The sequence below is a fragment of the Polyodon spathula genome, chromosome 1 (assembly GCF_017654505.1).
Source record: "Polyodon spathula isolate WHYD16114869_AA chromosome 1, ASM1765450v1, whole genome shotgun sequence".
Taxonomy (NCBI): Eukaryota; Metazoa; Chordata; class Actinopteri; order Acipenseriformes; family Polyodontidae; genus Polyodon; species Polyodon spathula.
In genome coordinates, this window is record NC_054534.1 from 106,033,099 (window position 1) to 106,055,410 (window position 22,312).

Genomic DNA, 22,312 nt, shown 5'->3' on the forward strand with positions numbered 1-22,312 from the left:
TTAAAAAAGCTCCGGTTCTGTTCAGATGTGACTGCATTGCTATATTCTTCTGTAGCATATTGTGTTTTGAGCATTAGAAAAAAACAGTACAGAAATAGACAGCTGTATCTTTAAGGACAAAAATAAATAAATACAATTAAAGGACTGTGAAACCCCGCCCATTCTAGAGCACCAATCGCCGTTCGATTCCCGGGGATTTTGGCTGAGGGAGCGTCTCACCTGCGCAAAGTCAGTGTAGAGTATTGCAGCTGGAACAATTAATATTCACTGTAAGACACATTAGCTCTTTATTTGGGGTCAACGACAGACACATATTGACTGAGTTTACCTGAACACTGGCTTGTATTCTTGCATAGGCAACACGAGCCTCTGTTCTGAAGAGTAGAGCCTGCACTTCTCCAGCAATTTGGTACTGCCCAGTTTGGGATTTTTCTAAGCAACGTCGCGAGTTCTTTGCATTCATTCTTTTTTGTTGTTAAAATTGTAGACAGTGCACTGTACTGCATGCTGACGATGTATTTTGGAATTAATTGATGGATTCGACATCGGAATGAAATACCACGAGTTTTGAGTCTATGAATGGAATTAACATAACAGCTCAATGAACAGTGAGTGCATCAATTCTGCAATGATGGAACCACTTTCTTAGAAACACAAAACCACTTTTTTGTTTTTGTTTGGGGGAGCGGGTGGGGTATTTATAATTTACTTGGATATTTGGAGTATCGTTTTTTGTATTTTTTTTTTATCGTTCGTTTGATCTGTCTTTAAAACATGGAGCACACCGGAATAGAACAAGTGAACCAGACTCACCAACAGCACGAACCCATCAGCTTTGGAATCGATCAGATATTGAACAACACTGACCAGCAAGCCGGCTGCCGGACAGGCGAAGCGGATTACCAGCTGGCCAGCAATGTCTATGCCAATGGCTACAACACTGTGTATAACCCGGCCTGCTCCATGGCAGCGGGGTTAGCAGGGTCCTATAACGTTAACATGAATGTTAGCATGCACATGAATGTTAATGTGAACCCCGGAGGTGCAGGCGGAGTAATCAGGGTCCCAGCCCACAGGCCAATGCCACCAGCGCCACATCCACCTCCCCTGACCCACCCGCCTGGCTTCCCTGCCAGCGCGCACACGGTGGGTAACGTGGGGAACTTTACCTTCCCCTGGATGGAGAGCAGTCGACGATTTGCAAAGGACAGGCTCACAGGTGAGATGTTTTTTTTGTTTGTTTGTTTGTTTGTTTTTGTTTTAATTGGAAAAAAAATCGGATTGAGAATGGTTTCATTTTAAACCAGACACTTCTGATGAAGAGTTTTTGTTTAAAGCAAACTCTGACAATTTTGTATGTTGACTTATCGGCGCCTAGTTTTTGTTTTTGTTGTTGTGTTATTTGAAGTAAACCCACTGTTTATGGTGTTAATATTTTCGTCTGATATGAAAAAAAAGTCGAATTGAACAAGCGAATATCATAAACAATTTTGAGCTTCAATACAGATGTTTTTGGTGAAAATTAAATTTGGTGATAATATTTTAACTAATGATTAACACCAACGTTAAAAAGTGCCTTATCTGTATGATGCGTCTGGAACCTGACAAAGAAATTATTTGAAGTGATCACTTTTCTGATGAAAGCATACACCTGCGATTTCAAAATGAAACGTGGCTATGGCTGCTTGCATAATTCAGTATAAAGCCCGCACACTGCTGGACCGATTGTGAAATTGGGTGGATAGGATTCAGATGTTAATTAGAAAACAAAACATTACAATGTTGCAGTGGGAACTTTGCTACATATTAGAAACACACACACACACACACACACACACACACACACACACACACACACACACACAACAAAGTTCGCAATAAATACATTGCAATAGCCTGCTATACATTGTACTAACCAGCGTGGTGGTTTATATTCACCGCTACGCGATTGGATTCAGTTATGAACATGCAATAATAATTAAATCCCAAGGTAAGTTTAAGAAAACAAAATCTCATTTATGTATGTATGTATGTATGTATGTATGTATGTATGTATGTATGTATGTATGTATGTTCGTATGTTCCAATTGAAGCACAGTGCCACTATAACATATTCCATTTTTCAAAGTTTTCAAAAATAATATTTCTGTCATTATTTGTTACGGCTCCAGATGTTAATGTTACATTGTAAATTGTATTACAATTGTGTAAACACCTAATGCTATTAAATATTAATTACAAATAACCTGAAAATGATTATAAAAAGCCGCATAACACTAACTGGAGATTTGGAAATTAAGTCGAGACAAAAGATAAGCTGAACTATACGGACATTTAGCATAGGCCTATAAAAATTAAAAATTAAAAACCCTTCATAGGACAACAAATAAATACTGCCAGGGTTACTTATACAATGACAGTTTATAACATACATTATTGCATGCTCAAAGGGCTGTTATATTTTATTTTATTTATTGTTTTAGAAGAAATGCGCTTCAATTGGTTGTGAAGCACGACAGAACTCAATTGGTCTCACCAGATTCAAAATGAAGCTGGTATGGGGGAAAAAATAGTTTGCTCGAAATGTTTGTAAACATTAACAGGTGCCGCTTTAAAAAAATAAATAAATAAACAGGTTACAAAAATAAAATAAAATAATAATAAAAACCTTACACTGCATGTTACTTGAAGGTGTCTCTCTGTAGTTTTATTTTTTCGTGTTATATAAACGTATGCAATGTGATAGGCATTTAATATAGCTCCACTGTAATGTTCACAAAGTCGGGGCTTATATTTCTGTGTCCTAAAAGTAGGCTGCTCTCCATTACATTGGTAAACATGTAATAATATAATAATAATAATAATAATAATAATAATAATAATAATAATAATAATACAGACGCACTAAATTCTTGATTAAAATTAATGTATAACTTTAGATTTAAAAAATAACGCACAGATGTAACATTTGGTTTCAAAATTTTTCATGAAAACTAAGGATTAGGGATTACATTTTATTCATGTCGACACTATCATAGATGGTGCAAATAACAAAACCAAGGACAACTGTGATAAAGGTAACTCGTTTTTTTTTTTTTTTTTTTTTTTTTTCAATTTAATAGCTGCTGTTAGGAAAGCATCCTTAAACTTAGAAATAAAAAGGTCTCTAGTATTATTTCTATCCGGTTTTCTTGAGGATGGATTTATTATTATTATTATTATTATTATTATTATTATTATTAGAATAATATTATAATAATATTATAACATATTCGAAACAAGTCCCAGTGCACGTATCGTGACGTGTAAAGTTTTCTACAAAGGTTTGTTTGAACTCTTCAAATTTGTCCTTATTGTTACAACAAAAAAAAAAAATTACCTATATTAATATATATTTTTTAAAGTAATGTATCTCCATTTTGTAAAATTAACATATTATTTTCTATAAAATCATCATGAATTAAATGCTGTATTTATTGGATCACCCAAGTTGTATCTAGGCTCTGATCTAAAACAGTCTTCAGAATAAACAGTCAATGATGGGTTGTGATTGTATTTACACACACACACACACAACACACACACACACACACACACACACACACACACACACACACACACACACACACACACACACACACACAAATTTGTCTTCCACGTGACTATAATTCAACTGTTTATTCGGTCCGTATTCAGTCAGTCATTGAATGTCGACACTTGTCCAACCTTGGAACATAAAGACACAATCAACCCGTCCCACACTAGAGACTACAGGTTCAGTCCGACCTGACTCGGATGTGTATAAATTTATTCCCGGTTATCCTGGATACAAAGGTACCACAGTTTCCAGTGGTGTCCATATAATATCAATCATCTATATATATATATATATATATATATATATATATATATATATATATATATATATAGATATATTATCAGGTGAGTCCAATAGCACTCAGGTTTCTAGAGAACTTGTTTGTAAGACTTTTGGGGTGTAATTGGGACCCGTAGAAACTGCATACCCAGCTGGTTCATGTTGCAAATAGTAAAGGTTCCGTGTTCCCTTTTCCTCTACAGCATTGGAAATGACTAGGACGAGGGTGTAATGTGGGTGGTTTCAGTTTATCGAAATCACTGTGGACCTAAGCACAGTTTCCTGTCACACAAATCAAAGCGCACATTGGGTTTGAGTACATTGATATATACAGTGCTGGATCTCAATACCATGTTGTTTAATTCATATAAAAAAGGCCACTGATCTCTAACAGAGCATGTGAACCTCTTAACTATATTTTTGTCTTAATAATTTAGCAAAAATTCAACATTTGTGATATTTGTTTTAATAAACAGTGTCAATCTTGAGATCCACCATTGTTCAGATAAGTAAGATATCTGGAACTGTACATACTTTTTAACAGAAAAACACATGCCACTTACCAATACATGCACTGTGGGCTGGTTTCCTTTACTGGGATACACAGAGGGACTGTGTTCATGGCTCTGCAGGGGCACTAGAAATACAGCCAAGGAATAAAACCCATAAAAGGGATACTTCAGTCCTGCAGTGTGTTATTCGAAAGAGATATACCTATACCTGCACCGCTTCGGTAACACTACATTATTATTATTATTATTATTATTATTATTATTATTATTATTATTATTATTACTAATAAAATCTATAATTATCATTTAGATAAGATTGCTAGAGGAGATTCTTTGAACATATTAAGTAATATCTTAATTTTAAGTAATGGGTAATGTCCTTTAATAGTTGAATCTATTTAATGTAACATCTAGTACACTTCATGAAGATGATTACACTCTTAAACTGGTATAATTCAGGCATGCTTGTTATGGAATCATGCTTCTGTTGCAAATATGAAACACGTTTATTAAACACATAATGCATGTTAATGGAGGGGAGCGGTCTCTATTTAAGCTAACTGTAATTTTAAACCAATGAAAATGAAAAAATAAAAAAAATAGTTGTAATTTCAGGGTCCCTTTTGTAAAATTGAGGTATTTTTGTTTCTCCTCTGGGAAAATATTTCCTAAGTATGTATTTGGTTTCCTTAAAATAAACTGAAAAATGTAAGATAAAATATGTTTTGAAGTTATGCACAGATGAGACCTCACAAACTTATTCATAAAATAATTTTAAAAGAATGCTATTGTTTGAAAGATATACTTGACTACTAAAAGTGATAATGCTGTTGTTTAGTCCATAGTTTTCATTTGTGTGTGTGTGTGTGTGTGTGTGTGTGTGTGTGTGTGTGTGTGTGTGTGTGTGTGTGTGTGTGTGTATTCAAAAGGGCTACAGCAGAGAAGTACAGAAAGCGAGGATGTCTGTCAGCACAACATGTACATTCCACAATTACCCTGTCACTCCTGCAGCTGGGAACTGTGTTTGTCCACAATAAATATCAGAGGCTGAAATTTGAGGCTGGTGCCCTCAATCACATTCCCTCAGGCAGGTTTCAACACAGCTACTGCAGGGTTAGGGCTTGGTCATCCAGTTCTGTTTTGTAAAATGTGCCTGCTGCCCTGTAAGCGGTTCATGGCTCATGGGGGAACCTATTGTGAAGTACAGAACCAAATTCCGAATATCTAAATTATGTGATATGTGCAGTTTCTTAAACGTATTGCTCAGATTCAGAGACTCCAACACTCGTTTTTAATATCATGTTAAATATAATTCAGTCTTACCCTTTGCTACATTATTTCTTAGTGAAGCCTTATGTCCATCTTCCATTATGACTATATTAAAACTTTTCTAAAATAGTCGACTCACAGTGTCAATTTGAGAATATATATATATATATATATATATATATATATATAATAATATAATATATATATATATATATAAATCGTTCAAGCATAGAAATGTATCTGAACAGTTCAAATGTGATTTAATGATTTATGAGTAGATTTTTAGTTTTTTACAAAATGGAATTGCAGTTTCTAGAACATGAGAATCTTATGTTTGTCATTATATTTATTTACAGACAGAGAAATAAAAATGAAGCTCAACAACACTTTGACAATATAAAATATTCAAAATGCAGGGCTTTTCTCATTAAATATTAAAAATCAGGATGGCTGTATTGTGTTTCAACAAACGAACAGTGAAAACAGTGAAAAGTAGCCAGACTTATTCCTTTTATATTCTCAGTTTTATATACTCTAATGACCACAAATATTTGTTACTGAGACTAGCTTTTCCTACTGTGAACTGTTCACGCTTTCAATATATCAGTATAATTTGAAATATATATAATCAAAATGTCCAATCACAAGACAACCCAAGAGGAGTACGAACACACGTAAACTAACCCAGTAAGATAAGAACCTACAAATATATACGACAGTGAACCTGGCAAAACATTGAATTCATTTGTAATTAACCTACTTCAGCCAATTGATTATTCACATTTCAATCAAACCCATTTCTGCCATCTTATTCCAATTGTCTCTTTTCCACTCTCCACACTGTTTGTTATTTGTAATGTGTTTTGTCTTCTATACATAGATTACCTCTTTTTGTGTTCTCACGTATTTCACTTGTTTGATGTTTCTGGGAAATGGATGCAAAACAAAAAGTGCAAAGTGGATCAATTGTCCTTCGATGAGCACAGTGCTTTATCATGAGAATGTTTATCCCCCAATATAATCCAAGCCCAATGGGAATTCAGCATGAAAAAGGTACGAATACAGACTATCGTCTTCATATAGTGCTAGGTTTGCACTCTCTCAGTAGCTTGTGCCAATGAGTTTGTGTTTTACAGTTGCCACCTCGGACTGTGCCATTGTATTGCAATTGCTTGCCAAGGCATTGCCGTGGGTAGGCTTTTCAGCTTCTGTTTATGTTCCAATGATAACAGCATGTGCCATAAACAGGACTGAACCTGGCTGGAAACTAAACAACAATATATGTTTCTGCCATCCTTCAATATCCCATTTTGAATCTTTTACAGTTCTATTTATCAGATCGAACCAAAGGTAATATTCGCAATGGGGGAAGAAAGCCCTGCTGCAGGAGAGTGTTATTAAATATCAATTATTTTGTTAGAAGCTGAGATTTCTCTGAGGCAGCATTCTTTTTTCAATATGCTGTTGCTAAATTGTATTACTTATCTGTATTCTTTAGTATTCTCGGCATGAAGTGTAGAGTTATGTGGAGGCTGAAGCTTTATTTCCTTTTAAATGTGGGTGTGTGGTGTTACTGCTCATTAGTGCCAGTATGCATGGAGTACTTATTTGTGATTCATTTCTAACTCTACATGTTTTCCCCTTGTGGCTAATTTCAACTAAAACGAAATAGTTATTTCATGTTTATAAAACTGATTTATATTGACTATTGACTTTGGTGCATCTTTTAATTAAAAGTAGACCTATAACTTAAACAGTTGTCTCAGTTGCTGACACTTTGTATTTTATATATGATTAATTTGTTATTTTATTATTAGAAGGTAAGGTATTATATTATTATTATTTTATGAATACATCTTCTGTCAAGCTTCTGTGGATCCAAGTTAATACTTTGTGTGCAGGGAATCTCTTATTGTTTGGAGAGATCTTCACAGTTTGGTCTAATTCACAAATACAAAGACTATACTAACTACTGTTAAAGATAATCTGTTGCTGTTTTTTTAACTGTAGAATTGTGCTGCATGTTTCAATGCACAGGATGGCATCTGCTCACAAGATACAATGTACTTGAATTTTGACAGATCCTCAATGATTGCTTTCTTATATGTGATTTATATATGCAAAGTTACCTCTAATGGTGAGACTGTATAATATTTTAAACTACATTAGGGTCAGATTTATTTTGAAAATGTCAGCTATATAAAGGAGGCAAGTTTCTACAGTAACATGGGAACAGGTGATGTTTGCTTTGAAAATCATTCAATTTTTTATTCTTACAAAGGGAAAATAAGATTAAGTGTCCATTGTTCTCCTTTGTACAGGTATATTGTTTCCAATTCTGGTAATTCTAAGAATTACATACCAGGTTTTAGGCAAACAGTTTTCATTGACAGTATGCATAAGAATTGAATAACTGAATTGGCTTTATGACTGAGTCGTTAACAAATGATTTGTACCACAATAGCACTACCCTACGACCTTGAAGGTGCTTTTCTGATTTTTGAATCATAGGGCATAGCATTAAAGCTCACAAGCGTTAACTGTATACCACAAAATTGCTCAAGAATCTAACATTCAGGAAAAATAAAATGATGTGGATTCATATAATGAGAAACAGGTGTTTCAATGACGAGTCTGTATCAAGTTCTTTATCGAGATGTTAAAATACTATTTTGTACATGCTGAGTAAATAAAACATGACACACTTTTTATGAGACAGAAAGTAAATAAGACATTTGACACCTCTTTTTTTAGTTGCTTATGAAATAAGATCTTGATTGGCACTTTTCTAAACCTGCTGTCTGGTCTGGACAAGATCTAGACAATATTCAACATTGTAGGGGATATATATATATATATATATATATATATATATATATATATATATATATATATATATATATATATATATATATAGCTAAAGAATGTTTGTAGGAGAAACTGCAAATGGAGGAACCATTGAAATAACGGTTACCAGTGATCAGTGAAATTCTACCTGTGCATCTGACTTGTGGTTTGAGCTGATCATTAAGAACTGGCCAAGAGCTGATGATAACATAAGCTGCTATTTTCTAAGCTAGCACTGGTGATTCATCCTTTTCTAAATAGTTAGCCAATTTTAGAACCACCTGTGACTTTAATTTTGTTTATTTTTTACATGTTTATTAATTTGTTGCCAAATGTACACACTTGTCTAGGTCGTGATCCTGCTACTGAAATGCCATATAAATGACTTAATCACAAAAAATATCATTTTGATATCTGATATTTTCTTCATACTGGGTACTTAATTCTGTGATTGTAAAGGTCAGACTCATCAGGTATTTTTTTAGCAGTTATTTTATCTTTTTTTTTTTTTCTCAGACCATGTCACAAAAATAGTGTATATTTACAGGGTTGTAAATACATGGTAATGTTACCTTATGACACAGGCTTCTTCAGTGTAATTACACACTCCACCAGTCATTGCCATGTAATATTATGATGGTCAGTTCAGTGTGACGCACTGCCATTATAGATTCTGTCCCCTATCTGTGATAGGAGATGAAAAGCACTGTAACGATGGATGCAGACGAGCACTGATCTTTTACAGTCGTTAAGATGCTTGTTTGCAGTGTGCAAAGTCACTGGCTCATGCTCAGCTCTGTTACAGTAGCTGAAACCATTGCTATATCCCCAGTTATTATTTTGTTATTACATGGTTATGTACAGCTATGGCCACAACTTTTGCATCACCCTATGAAATTAACAATTTTTGCTTCATAAAGTTGAATAAACACCTGCTGAATAATGTTACGTTAATGTATTGAATTACATACAGCTTTGTATTTTTCCATATACTTAATAAAAAACTCACAAAAACTACAGTTATGGCTTTTGGTAGACTTTTGCGATATCATTTTGTAAAATACTTAATGTTAAATAGAAGATCTAAATGATGTTCATATATTTTTTTTCTTATAATTATGTCTCAATCCTAAAATTCTAGGTGATGCAAAACTTTTGGCCATAGCTGTATACAATGAATGGAAGTGCATGACAGGTATGATTTATGAAATGATTTTGTTTTCTACAATAACTTTATATGGTCCAAGGCAGTGGAGAGCAAGAAGTATATATTGACCTAGCCACTACTGTATGTAATCTGGTGTTTTAGATTAGTGTAGTTGTCAAGCCCTTGGGATAATTTTAATAATGTTCCTATTTTGCACAAATAAACTTGTAATAGAGATTGACAGAACGACATTCAAACTCACAAAACATCAATTTGTCATTACGTAGCATATTTCTGTTTAAATTGTTTCTCATTTCCTTAGGGGACAATCACAGATATTCTCTTGTGCCTTATTGCTCCTGCTGCTCTGCTTAAAAAAAAAAAAAAATCCTCTTTCTTCTTTCCGCACACTAGCCTCACATTGCTCGCTGTGGCTTCCAGTCATAAACAGCAGCTTTATTGTGTTTTACATTGAAATGAATGTTTCTCAGACATTGAGAGTATTCCAGTCAGTTCTACCTCGAGCTGTAGGGAATGTATTTGAAGAATTCATACTGTAGTAGATTAAAAAGTATTCTTACAATAGTATTCTCACAGGTGAGAGCCAGTATTTGAACAATTCACCATTTGATAAGGATTATTATAGCCAATGAAGCAGTCTTAGAGTGACCACTGAAACTGAGTTGATTGAATCGATCATTTCCCTATGATTAGTTACAGTAGTGTACCCACCAATGGCCATCCAGGTCCAAACTATTTCACAGCCTTTGTTTGGTCTACTTTAATTCAACACTGAGAGAGATTAAATGCATCTTGAAAGGAAAGCCTTGGACAAGGTACCAAAAATAGCAACTGTCCCTCTGAATTTTAAGATAATGAATCAGGATACCTCAGATATCCCATTACAGTATTTATAGTCCCCTCACTTCCAGTTTGTCTCATTTGTACCATTGCAGTCCTGCTTCTGAATGTGCCTGTTTATCCTAACTTCACATACCGGTCCGCCACATTTTAGAGAGCATCACCACAACTCATGTAATGTATTCAATTATCCAGCAACGAGCCGCTGTCCAAACCAACAACCTCCAAGTGGCTGGCTGATTGTATTCCCTCTATTATTCCTTAGCGGATCAGACTGTGGAAGGACAAGTCGGAGGCCACTCAACAAGAGCAGTGGCTGCATCCCTGTCTGGCCTCCAGTCAGCTCCAGCAGTGGAGATCTGCAGGGCATCTACCTGGGGTTCTGTGGACACTTTAGCCAAACACTGTTATCCACAGCTTTCATTTGGAGACAGTCCACTATTGGACTTTCCAGTTCACAAGGGTGGTCGCCCAGGTGAGTTTATCATTTCCCTGGATGAGTGGCCCTGTGGCTTGTCTACCAGAGGCACCTTGTTTCCATGAGCAGGTGTCTGGTTGGTGACATCGTGATATACTGTAGAGAGCTAACTTGTTTTAAAGTATGAACTAGAAGTATCTCCCATCAGATTTTTTATGCTCACCCTTCAGACTATTTCTACACCTATATGTATTATTATAAATAATAATACATCTCCAATGTAGTTTGACATTTAAATAATTTGTACTACTCCCTTACCTATGTATGGTGCTTGTAATCATTCTGAATGGCTGGGAATTTTCTGAAACTTTTAATTGTTTTTCAAGTTCTCAATCTGCTTGCCCTCTTACTGTAAGACCTGTGTAGTTTTGCCATGTGTTTCTGTTTTCTGGATTTGAGAAATCCTGTGACATCATAAGCTTTCAACTCTGTTGACATTGCCTGCTTCAGGGTGAAATATGAAAGCATGTGGAGGCAACACTGTTGAAAATCCTGAGTATTGAGTCATGCATTTGATGATTGTAACAGGGTAATGTCATGACAGAAGCTGTTACCAGCAGGAAAGAGAACCAGAAACAGAAAGCTGCACTTTTAAGTGCATATACGTTTATTTAACAAAATAAACACAACATGAGGGTCAAAATAAAAGGTTTAACAAAATAATAACTATCTGTAGGCTGAGCATTAGCCTTCACTACTGCATTGATAAACAGTAAAAAAAATAAAAAAAATAAATCACAGCACAAACACCCCCAAACTCCTTCAACAAACAAAGGATTTCTGGATATTTTTATACATGTGGCCACTCCCCAATTAGAGTGGGATAGTTTGTATTGCATGCATGTAACCTATATCAACCTATATAATCTATATTATGTGAGTTGCAACAGCATCAAGCATACTATATGTGGTAGAGATGAGAATATATGTAAAAAAAAATAATAATAATAAAACGCTTTTCCAAAAAAATCATGTTTGGTCACTGCTATATATTTTGTAATCATAGATGGGTAAAAAACAAACAAACAAAAACATTGCACCATTGAACTTTAATATGAAATCAACATGGGGATTTTTTTTTTTTTTTACCAAACAAGCATAATCAAAACTTTTTTTGAACAAAACAGAATATGGAACATTGAAGATAACTGTTTACAATTTTACATGCCCAGGCCATCTCCCATTACTTTCTGTGCCATTCTGCAAAGCAGTTCTTGTCTGACACAAGACACAATGGAGAAAACTCTCTCTCTCTCTCTCTGTCTCTATCTCTGGTCTGTAGCTTCTCTAGCAAGCTCTTTCTGAACTATATACGTGATTCTAAGCTTTCCAACGATACCGCCCCTTTCCGTCTAGCTGCTACAATGACGGAGCAATCTACGCAAAACGAAGCCTAAGCATGTGAACCCTGCCACATGCTGAGAGGCTTACCTTTAGGAGACCGTAGCTCTGGCTAGGAGTACCACTTTTAAACAAGCTATGAACCAAAACAAACGGGGCTGAGTTTATGGAGTTAAAACACCAACCCCCTCCCCCCTTGTCCAGTTTTCTCCCTCCGATGCTGCACACTCTGGCAGAGGCGGTGGCACTAGGCTCTCCGGTGGTGGTGGATGTGTGAAGCACTCAGCAGTAGCGATTCTGGCAGTGGTGATGCTGGCAGCGGTGTGGGCTACTTTTGCAGTGGCAATGCAGGCAGTGGTGGCAGATGTGTAGGGCACTCCAGCAGTGGCGAAGCTGGCAGTGATGCTGGGTCTGGTGATGCTGGCAGCGGGGTGGGGTACTCCGGCAGTGGCGACGCTGACAGTAATTCTCGGTATAGTGATGCTGGCAGCGGGGTGGGGTACTCCGGCAGTGGCGATGCTGGCAGTGATGCTGGGTCTGGCGATGCTGGCAGCAGGATGGGGTACTCTGGCAGTGGCAACACTGGCAGTGATGCTGGGTCTGGTGATGCTGGCAGTGGGGTGGGGTACTCTGGCAGTGGCGACGCTGGCAGTGATGCTGGGTCTGGCGATGCTGGCAGCGGGGTGGGGTACTCTGGCAGTGGCAACGCTGGCAGTGATGCTGGGTCTGGTGATGCTGGCAGTGGGGTGGGGTACTCTGGCAGTGGCGACGCTGGCAGTGATGCTGGGTCTGGCGATGCTGGCAGCAGGATGGGGTACTCTGGCAGTGGCAACACTGGCAGTGATGCTGGGTCTGGTGATGCTGGCAGTGGGGTGTGGTACTCTGGCAGTGGCGACGCTGGCAGTGATGCTGGGTCTGGTGATGCTGGCAATGGGGTGAGGTACTCCGGCAGTGGCGACGCTGGCAGTGATGCTGGGTCTGGTGATACTGGCAGCGGGGTGGGGTACTCCGGCAGTGGCGACGCTGGCAGTGGTGCTGGGTCTTGGGATGCTGGCAGCGGGGTGGGGTACTCCGGCAGTGGCGATGCTGGCAGTGATGTTGGGTCTGGTGATGCTGGCAGTGGGGTGGGGTACTCCGGCAGTGGCGACACTGGCAGCTGTGATGCCTCTGGACATGGACATGTGGCTGGCTTTTGCTGTGTTTCCCTTAGCAGCAGGTGTAGCGGTTGCCGAGGTTGGTCCGGAGGTTGCCCTGTTGACTTAAGAGCTAGAGTGCCCCCCTTCCGGCTCTGGAGACGGCAGCGACTCCTCCCCCTTCTGCACTGAAGATGGCGGGGGCTCCTCCTCCTTTGGCCCTCTGGATGTCAACGACTCCTTTTCTTGCCTCCAGTAACGGCCTCTTTTCACCTTCTTCCATTTTGGGACAGGCAGTTTGGTCTTCTCCAGCCTTCAGGCAGGCATCTCCTCCTCTTCCTCTTGGGGACAGCATACCACCTTGTGCCCAAACTCCCTATACGCAAGGCACCAGTCCTCTAGCCACCGCAGAGGTCCTCCAGTCTGCCATCCCACTGGGTTTGGGATGCTTCTGGGTTCCAGCAGATCCAGTTATCCTTTTTTTTTTTTTTATTAAACTGCAGTCCTGCTCTGTGTCACAAGAGGCACTATCCTACTGACGCCACATGTTACAGGATACTGTTAGACCCAGAGTCAGAAAGCTACAGTTTTAAGCTTGCATGCACATGTTTATTTAACAAAATGACACAAAACACAGGAGCAAAAAAAGCACGGCACAAGGGCCAAAATAAAAGGTTTAAACAAGAGCTACCTTCACTACCACATTGATAAACACCCACACTATTTACAACTTCTGCCCTGCCACAATATATATATATATATATATATATATATATATATATATATATATAGATATATATATATATATATATATATATATATAATATATATTGTTAATATATTTGTTTTGTTTATGCTGTTTAAGTTGGTGATATTTGTTGAGATTAAAATGTTTAATGTGAGGAGGGCATGTAGTTATTCATCCTCTCTATTACTGAGAGTATATGGCCTGCATACTAGAGGCATGTGTGTATAGTATTTGTATTGTATGAACATAGTTTTGGGGTATATTATATTGGAAGTAGCAGAGTTGTCTCATCAGAGCGCAGAACTAAGAGAAACGTCTCATACTGACACAGAGAGTAACACTGGCGCACACAGCTTCACCCAATGCCCAACTAAAAGATATTTTCCCCTTTTTTTATCCAAGCTTTTTTATTTGAAGGAGACATTTGCAACATTTGGTGAAAAAAACCACAGTAATGTTTCAAAACTAGTAAGAAGCAGCTTATTGTAGGTGAATCCAAGACACAATAGTTTGGGAATAATGCCAGTTGTATTACTGGAGTTAAATACTTATCCTTATTAAATTCATCACAAGTATTTAGATGAAGTATAAATTCAAGTTTACACAGCTTATCTAATCTGCCTTGTCTCCATCAGTGGCATATCTATTTGCCTTCTTTTCTCTTTGCCCTATTAAAGCTCTCTTTTTCCTCTCCTTCCTCGCAGCGGCCTTGTCTCCATTCTCAATGACCAGGAGGATTGGACACCCCTATCAAAACCGGACCCCACCCAAGAGGAAGAAGCCCAGGACGTCGTTCAGTCGAGTCCAGATCTGTGAGCTGGAGAAGCGCTTCCACCGCCAGAAATACCTGGCCTCAGCAGAGCGGGCCACCCTGGCCAAGGCACTGAAAATGACAGATGCACAAGTCAAGACCTGGTTCCAGAACAGGAGAACAAAGTGGCGGTAGGGCTCCATCTGCAACCATTTACCAGCCCCAGTATGGGGTTGTTAATGGGACTCAATCTGTTGAGTGACTGTTCTTCTGCCAGTTCTTAATCTGGTTTGTGATCCATGGCCTTGGCAAATCACACTCTTATGCTGCTGGTGCCAGATAAATAATACCAGTATAAAAATATAGTAAATCAAAATCAGCACCTATTTACCATAAAGACAGTGGAAAACCTATACTGCCAACACTAAGAATGCATGTACATGCACACTAAACGGAGAAATGAGAACATCGCAAATTCGTACAGTAGTCTGGCAAACAGGACAGGGTATGACATAATTACTATCAACTGGTGGTGAAATCACTTTTTTGCATTACAACTGATATGTGAAGTATACCGTTGTGACAGGACAGCGTCATGCCCAAGCTGTAACTGGCAGGAATGAGAGACTCAGAGACAGAAGCTGCAGTTACACACGTTTATTAAACAAAAAACACACAAAACAAAGAGCAAACAAACAGAGTAGGAGGGCCAAAATAAAGAATTACACAAAACAACCTGCCACAGTCATATATGACCCTAAACAAGCTCTTTCAGCTGAAGTGACCTGTATTCAGTATGGGTAGTTAATAAATAAGGGTGTTTCCCTGTAGCGTGTTTAATATTAAATAACATGAGTCGAGTGTATTTTTTTTTTTTTTGATTGATTCAAACCTTCCCACTTTTAAATTTGGCAAGTCATTCTATGTATGTTTCCAAAAACCTCAATAATTGAGCAATAAAATAGACTGAACGATGTCTGAGTAGAATCCCCTGACGTGTTTGACTGTATCACCTGAACACAATTTATATTCTCTATTTAAATTCTCTCCGTGTCTCCTGATAATACAAAAAACAATAATGCATTTTTTGCTTAGTTTCGCTCTTTTTTTAATACATAAAATGAACATGTTTTTACCTGACAAAGCACAAAAAAACAAACAAACTGACAAACTCCTAGGTTTTTCTTTTCAAAACACAACTTGAACCCTAGCAACTGATGATGAAGTTTAACATTCTGCTGCCTAATGAAGAATACCTGTAGATCAGTTTGAAGGGTCATGAGTACCACTCCAATGAAATACTGAGTAATACAAAAATCCTCTTTGACTGCCTGGATTTTCAGATTTTTGTATATTAGCTTGTGTGGAAAATGGCCCGTCATTTATGCAGAAAAAAATCCCAGTTTAAGGAACATGCAATACTAAACGTTTCATTTCTTTATTTATAACTGAACTGTAAAATCCCCTGTAATTGTTCCCTTTATGGAGACTGTTTATAAATGCTGGACTGTTGCAAACAGATACGTTGGTATGTAGGGCAGATAAAAGCTTTCATTTTCATGTTTTGATTTTCTTGCTATAATATATAGCCTATGCATGAACGGTGCATTTGCGTGCTGCCAGTGTGTTTAATGATGGTGTGATCAAATGAAAGGATGAGTAATCCGATTAGAGTAATCCAGTTAACTGTAACGTGTGGCTAATGGAGGATGTATGGTCTGTTTGAAAGATGATGGGAGGCTGGGACATTCTAAACAGATTTGGCTTTAACCCCTTTAACCCTGCCTAGCAAAAGAAATAATAACAAAACTATGCATTCTATACACACTAAGCTTGATTTACTTAATGAAAATTGAAAAACAGTCCTTAACAAAGCATTCCTTAAAATAGTCCTTAACTAAACACTTATTTCTGGGAGAAATGTCTATAGTAAACTTTCATCTTTTATAAAAGACCTTTCACACGGTAAACGTGGTAGGTAATGTCGTACTTTGCATACCACATAATAGTCCGAGAGCGAGACGAGAGAGAGAGAGAGAGAGAGAGTAGAGACGTTTGATGAAAATCTATTTTACAGATATCATTTGAAAGTAGAAATATTTTTCTGAAAGTGTTCCATTTGCACATCCATGTACAGCATGAACTGTATGGTGTTATTCTCACCAGAGAGAGAGAGACTGTAAAACAAAAATTAAATAAAATTAGAACAAAAACTGGAGCTCCCCCTCCTCACTCACAGCACACAAGGCGTCTCCCACACACCACCTCTCCTGAAAGAGAGAGAGAGAGAGAGAGAGAGAGAGAGAGAGAGAGAGAGAGAGAGAGAGAGAGAGAGATTGAGAGAGAGAGAGAGAGAGTTATTTATTCAAGAATGTCTTTTGTATATATGAATTCCTCACCTATAATTGTTCTCCTAACCTTTTAATAAAGAATACATATTGACCAATAATAAATAAATGGACTCTCAAAGATCCCTTATCGGAATGAGCCCATTGCACTGTATGACATATTGACTGATAATATTGCCTTACCTTATACAGTCCCCAACATCCCATCCTTACTTTAGTCTAATCAGGAAGATTATTGAAATTACATTTCTTGGAATTTGTTGCCTAGAAAAAGCTCTAGAAGTGACCCATTGCCTAAAATAATGTCCTGGGGAAATTAGTTTCTCTATAGAGACTATACATTCACAAACCCAATATTAACTTATACACATTGTTCACAAATCCTTTAAACCAAAAAGATGTGATCACTAGGTTCTAAGAATTAAATTGTAATTATCATTTGATCTGTTCAGGCTTGCAATTAACAGAATAATAAGCCAAGCAGGGCTGATATTAGATAACTGGTTGGTTCTGTTTAGTCTCATCACTGTGCTGTTGTGGTTGCTTGACTTCATGCCTCACTGATTTCACAACAAAGCACACCTTGCACATTCTAGATAACCTCATAGAACAGTTTACCATAGTAAAAGCATAGAAAAGTATGGTGGCTCATTGAGGACATGGACAAAACAAAAATAAAAATGTGTTAACACAAGACAAATTATCTTGTGACCTCAACATAAAGGCTTGAAATGTTGATTTCCTGAGATCATTTATCTTGTGATTGCGATAACACTGTGAACGAGTGGCTTGCAGTGCGCAGGTGTAGTGATGGTGCAATGCTCTGGAATAGACACACACAACACAGTTCACACTGAAAAACAGCTCTTTTATTGAGGCTGAGTTGCATGTCAAATAACTCTTTAAATATTAGGCACAGGCTCTACATAACCAATAGGTATTGAGCCGCACAAACCGAGGGTTACAGTCCTGAAATAATAAGCCACTTGAATAATTACACGCAACACAGACATGGCCACGTCTCCGGACAGTGGTGCTCTAGTGCAGGTGTATGGTGAAAGGACAAACACAGTCAAGAGAGTGGTGCACTGTGGTCCGGGGTTTGATGCTGGCATGTAGCGACAGCCCCTGGTTCGTGTTAGCCCTTTAGTGAGAACAAATAGTGATAATTAGAGAAACAAACAAACAAAACACAAAATACTTTTTACTCTCGCTCTTTTCGCTTCTTGTAGTTTAACCATAAACCAAGGAATAGATTGTTGGGGCCACGTCCCCTAAATACCGTCACACGCTCTTTTGGTGGCGTGGCCAATCACGTCTCCTCCAATCCGTGACTGACGCATCGCCTGCCGCATTAAGGCAATGAGTTCTGGTATTGTGGCTCCGCCCCCTTCCTGGATGGAAAGCTTCTGACTGACCCTGGAATGAACTGCCGTACCATCCATTCCAGGGCACTCTGTTCCAGTTATACAGTGCCCTCACAGATCGGGAGGGGAATTGTTGACTAGGATTCATTCGCTCTCTGTCACAGATGCATTTTTATTTGTATTTGTTTTCATGTCCTCAATCAGCCATTGTAGTGAAAGCATGGTGGAACGTACCATAAATATTATAAAACACAGAGAGGGAAGGTAAAGCACATTAAAAAAAAATTAGGAACTACAGTTAAAGGGATTTCTACCCAGCGAGGCTCATTCTAGCCCAGATATTTGGTATAACCATAACCTTAATATCTCAATTCAAACCAACTGTGCCTCTGTTCAGGCATTAACCCACTCATTATTTAATTGATAACCTCTGAACATGATGTGGACCTGTGCTGTGCATCCCTGCTTTATTTTTCCACAGATATTCAATTTCCTAACATGACCTTTACTTTTGATATGTATTCTGTATGACTTTATGATCAGATTATTATTTGCAATGGTTACCAAAACACGATTCCTGAAGGAAGACTGTGGGGAAGTTTGGTGAAGCTACAAAGTCTCTTGAGCACACTGCTATGGGCTGCTATAGGTTATGGGCTCCAGTGTACTGAACAGTGCTTATATGGTGTAGGAGTGGGGCAGAGAAGAGCCCTGCAAGTAATTAGTGGGGAAGGGCAAAAACTACTGTTAAATCTATTATTATGGGCTGAATTATGATTTAAAATATATTGTGTTGTGTTTATTTTGAACTGGTGAATGTGTGTTATTGTTCAAAAAGGTGCACTGCTGTGGGAGTCATGTAAGACCATATCATTTTCAGCTTAAAAGGTGTATTAAACTGCTTCTCTTACACTTAATTGATCTCATTACTTGAATCAGCTGTGACCAGGACATGTTTATGACCCTACCTTGCTGAAACATTGTAACCTTCCTTAATTGGGTCATATCTTATGGCCCTCACCATCTGGGACACACTTATGATAACATTTTAGTATTCTGCACTAGCATGCCGAGCCATTGTGTTATGCTATTATAAGGCCCTTTCCTGTGCAAGATCTCCTTATCTGAAGCGATCAGTAAAAAATTCCTCATCAATACACTCCCCTCATATTGTCATCCCCTTGAATCACAGGAAGACACAGTCTTGTCATTGTCTTTCCGAGTTAGCAATCCATGACATGTTGTAATTATTTTTCCCGGGAAGGCTTTTTATCCTTGGTTCTTTATTAATTAATTAATCCTTGATTCTTTGTTATCTAGTGAGGAGAGGATTGCGTATGTTCAAAATAATATTGGGTCCCTACTTAGTCAGTTTTGACCAATGTGTGGGGATTGCTTTCTTCCAAAAAAATCTAATTTCTATTTTAGAAATTTAGAAAATTACCACAAAGGCTCGAGCACCTGTACTTTCTGCCCTTCTCTATACAAAATCCCAGTTACACAGGGGACAGAAATCATAGCTGCACACCCTGTCATTTTCCAAACCACCTCAAAACATTCCCAATGGTTGTAATAGGACTTTAGTTGGTAAAACTAGATCTAAATAAAAAAGCACATGCAATTCATAAAATGATGCAGTAAGCAGTGCAACAACTGTTAACATGTGACATGCATGGTAACATTCCACCACCTTTCTTGTTCCAGGAGGCAGACAGCAGAGGAGCGGGAAGCGGAGAGGCAGCAGGCAAACAGGTTGATGCTGCAGCTGCAACAGGAGGCTTTTCAGAAGACCCTGAGCCAGCCCATGCAACAGGACCCTCTCTGCTTGCACAACTCTTCTCTGTACGCCCTGCAAAATCTCCAGCCTTGGGCAGAAGACAACAAGGTCACCTCTGTCACAAGCATGGCCTCAGTTGTCTGAGGAAGTGACAGAGGAAGTGATAGAAAATAAAAACAAGACCAGCACAGACCGAGACTGAGAAAAGCATTCGCTCCAGATACACTGCCATTTGAGAATGGTTGGTCGGGAGGAGAAGGGCTCTTCGTTTCTGAAAGGAATTGTTGCAAAGAAACTGAAGGCTTTTATTTAATATGAGTCTCCTGCTTCCAAGAGCCGGACTCCAGCATATACTGAACTGGCTGAAACTTTCACTAGGATTCAGAATCATGAGCACTGGAATGTTCATCTGCAAAATACATGGATATTCTAAAGAAATAGGACTTTTAACGAACTCAATGGTTTTAATATCCCTACATCTGTATTTTTACAATGCTGTTTGTCCTAACTAAACATCCAGGCATTGCATTACTGTTGTCAAATTCCAGTCAATGCAAAGCCAACAACGACAACAACAACAAAAAAATGAGTACATGGGCTAATCATTTCAATTCTGCTTTTGCCTACACGTTTAGGCTGTCTGTAAACCTGAACAAGTTTTCTAAGGGTTTTGTCAATGTTTCCATTAAGCCTAATATAAATTTACCAAGAGTGGCAAGTGAATAATACCAAAGCCCAATGTCTTTCACACTGCAATACAGCTTTTTGTAGAAATATGCAATGCATGTCCCTGATCTTGCTTTTTAGCTGAACTCTCCATCTATGTTTTGCTTTCATGCAGATTCATCGCCAGACCAACGTTTATACTGTGTGAACTTTCAGCTTGCAAATGTGCCGTGGGATTATAGAATTTATGAATTGGTTGGTGAACTGTACGATAATATCAGATAAGAACATACTAACAAATAAACCTTGCATAGCTGTCTCAAGGCTAAGGTTCCGTCATAAACCCGGTTTGTTATCTTTCGATCACCCAGGTTCCCATCAGGTCCTTTTCCCTTCTCAATGGCAGATTCCATTCAAATGCATGCATCAACCTTTGTGGAAAAATACATTTTCAAAGCCTTGGCCAATTCAGAAAAAAAGTACCTCATAACCTGACCTATTTCAGGAAGTGCCGTCTCATTCTTGGCTGTTAATGACTGCTTCTACTTATGCCTTATGTCGTTTGGGTGTTATGATTGGTCAAATTCATCAGTAAAGCTAAGCCAAGCAAGCAGAGGTGTTACAAGACAGCCTGAAACAACCCCTGCTAGTCATTGGATGGCAGCTTTAGGTCCTTGGTGTGTCCTAATCATCATGGTTTTCTAATCACAACACACACTGCCCCTTATAAAAGTTTACAACAGTAAAATAATAGGAAAGTATAATAAAGCATAGAGTAAAAGGTATGGTAAAGCATATGTAAGTATTGTAGTGAATACTGAGGTGTGGTAAAGCATATTAAAAAAACACGGTAAACTATGTTAAAAAGCATGGTAACAATGCCAAAATACTGTACAAAAATACTATGGTAAACTTGTATAAGGGGTGGTTCATTCAAATAGCCCTGTTTGAATTTGTTTTCAAACAATTAAAAGTGCTTAAGATGGTTTTCATCCATGTTAAATGCAATACACAGTATGTTGCACCAAGATTGGCTGCTCATTAATAGCGTATGAGTGGTAGCCTGCAAATTCTTCAGCATAATGGCCTCTTACAGTATAGATATTTCAATATACAAGATCTGCGTAAGCTAAAATAACAGAACAAAGTTTAATATATAGAATATTTTTAGGGTGCATTGTTGATCAAAA

General features: G+C 38.0%; 1 protein-coding gene across 1 annotated transcript; it reads left to right on the plus strand.

Annotated features, from left to right (window-relative positions):
• Window positions 1-284: 284 nt before the first annotated feature.
• Window positions 285-21,847, plus strand: LOC121302564 (T-cell leukemia homeobox protein 3-like). Its single transcript, XM_041232601.1, has 3 exons — window positions 285-1,219; window positions 14,918-15,155; window positions 20,384-21,847. Exons 1-3 carry the CDS (start codon window positions 775-777, stop codon window positions 20,598-20,600), a joined length of 900 nt encoding a protein of 299 aa, XP_041088535.1. The 5' UTR covers window positions 285-774; the 3' UTR covers window positions 20,601-21,847.
• Window positions 21,848-22,312: the final 465 nt, after the last annotated feature.

What these genes read in the sequence shown, in the direction of transcription:
- LOC121302564 (XM_041232601.1), top strand. Translation starts at nt 775, where the DNA reads ATGGAGCACACCGGAATAGAACAAGTGAACCAGACTCACCAACAGCAC. An exon ending in TGCAAAGGACAGGCTCACAG is followed by an intron (nt 1,220 to 14,917) that starts GTGAGATGTTTT and finishes CCTTCCTCGCAG; the next exon opens with CGGCCTTGTCTCCATTCTCA. An exon ending in AACAGGAGAACAAAGTGGCG is followed by an intron (nt 15,156 to 20,383) that starts GTAGGGCTCCAT and finishes TTCTTGTTCCAG; the next exon opens with GAGGCAGACAGCAGAGGAGC.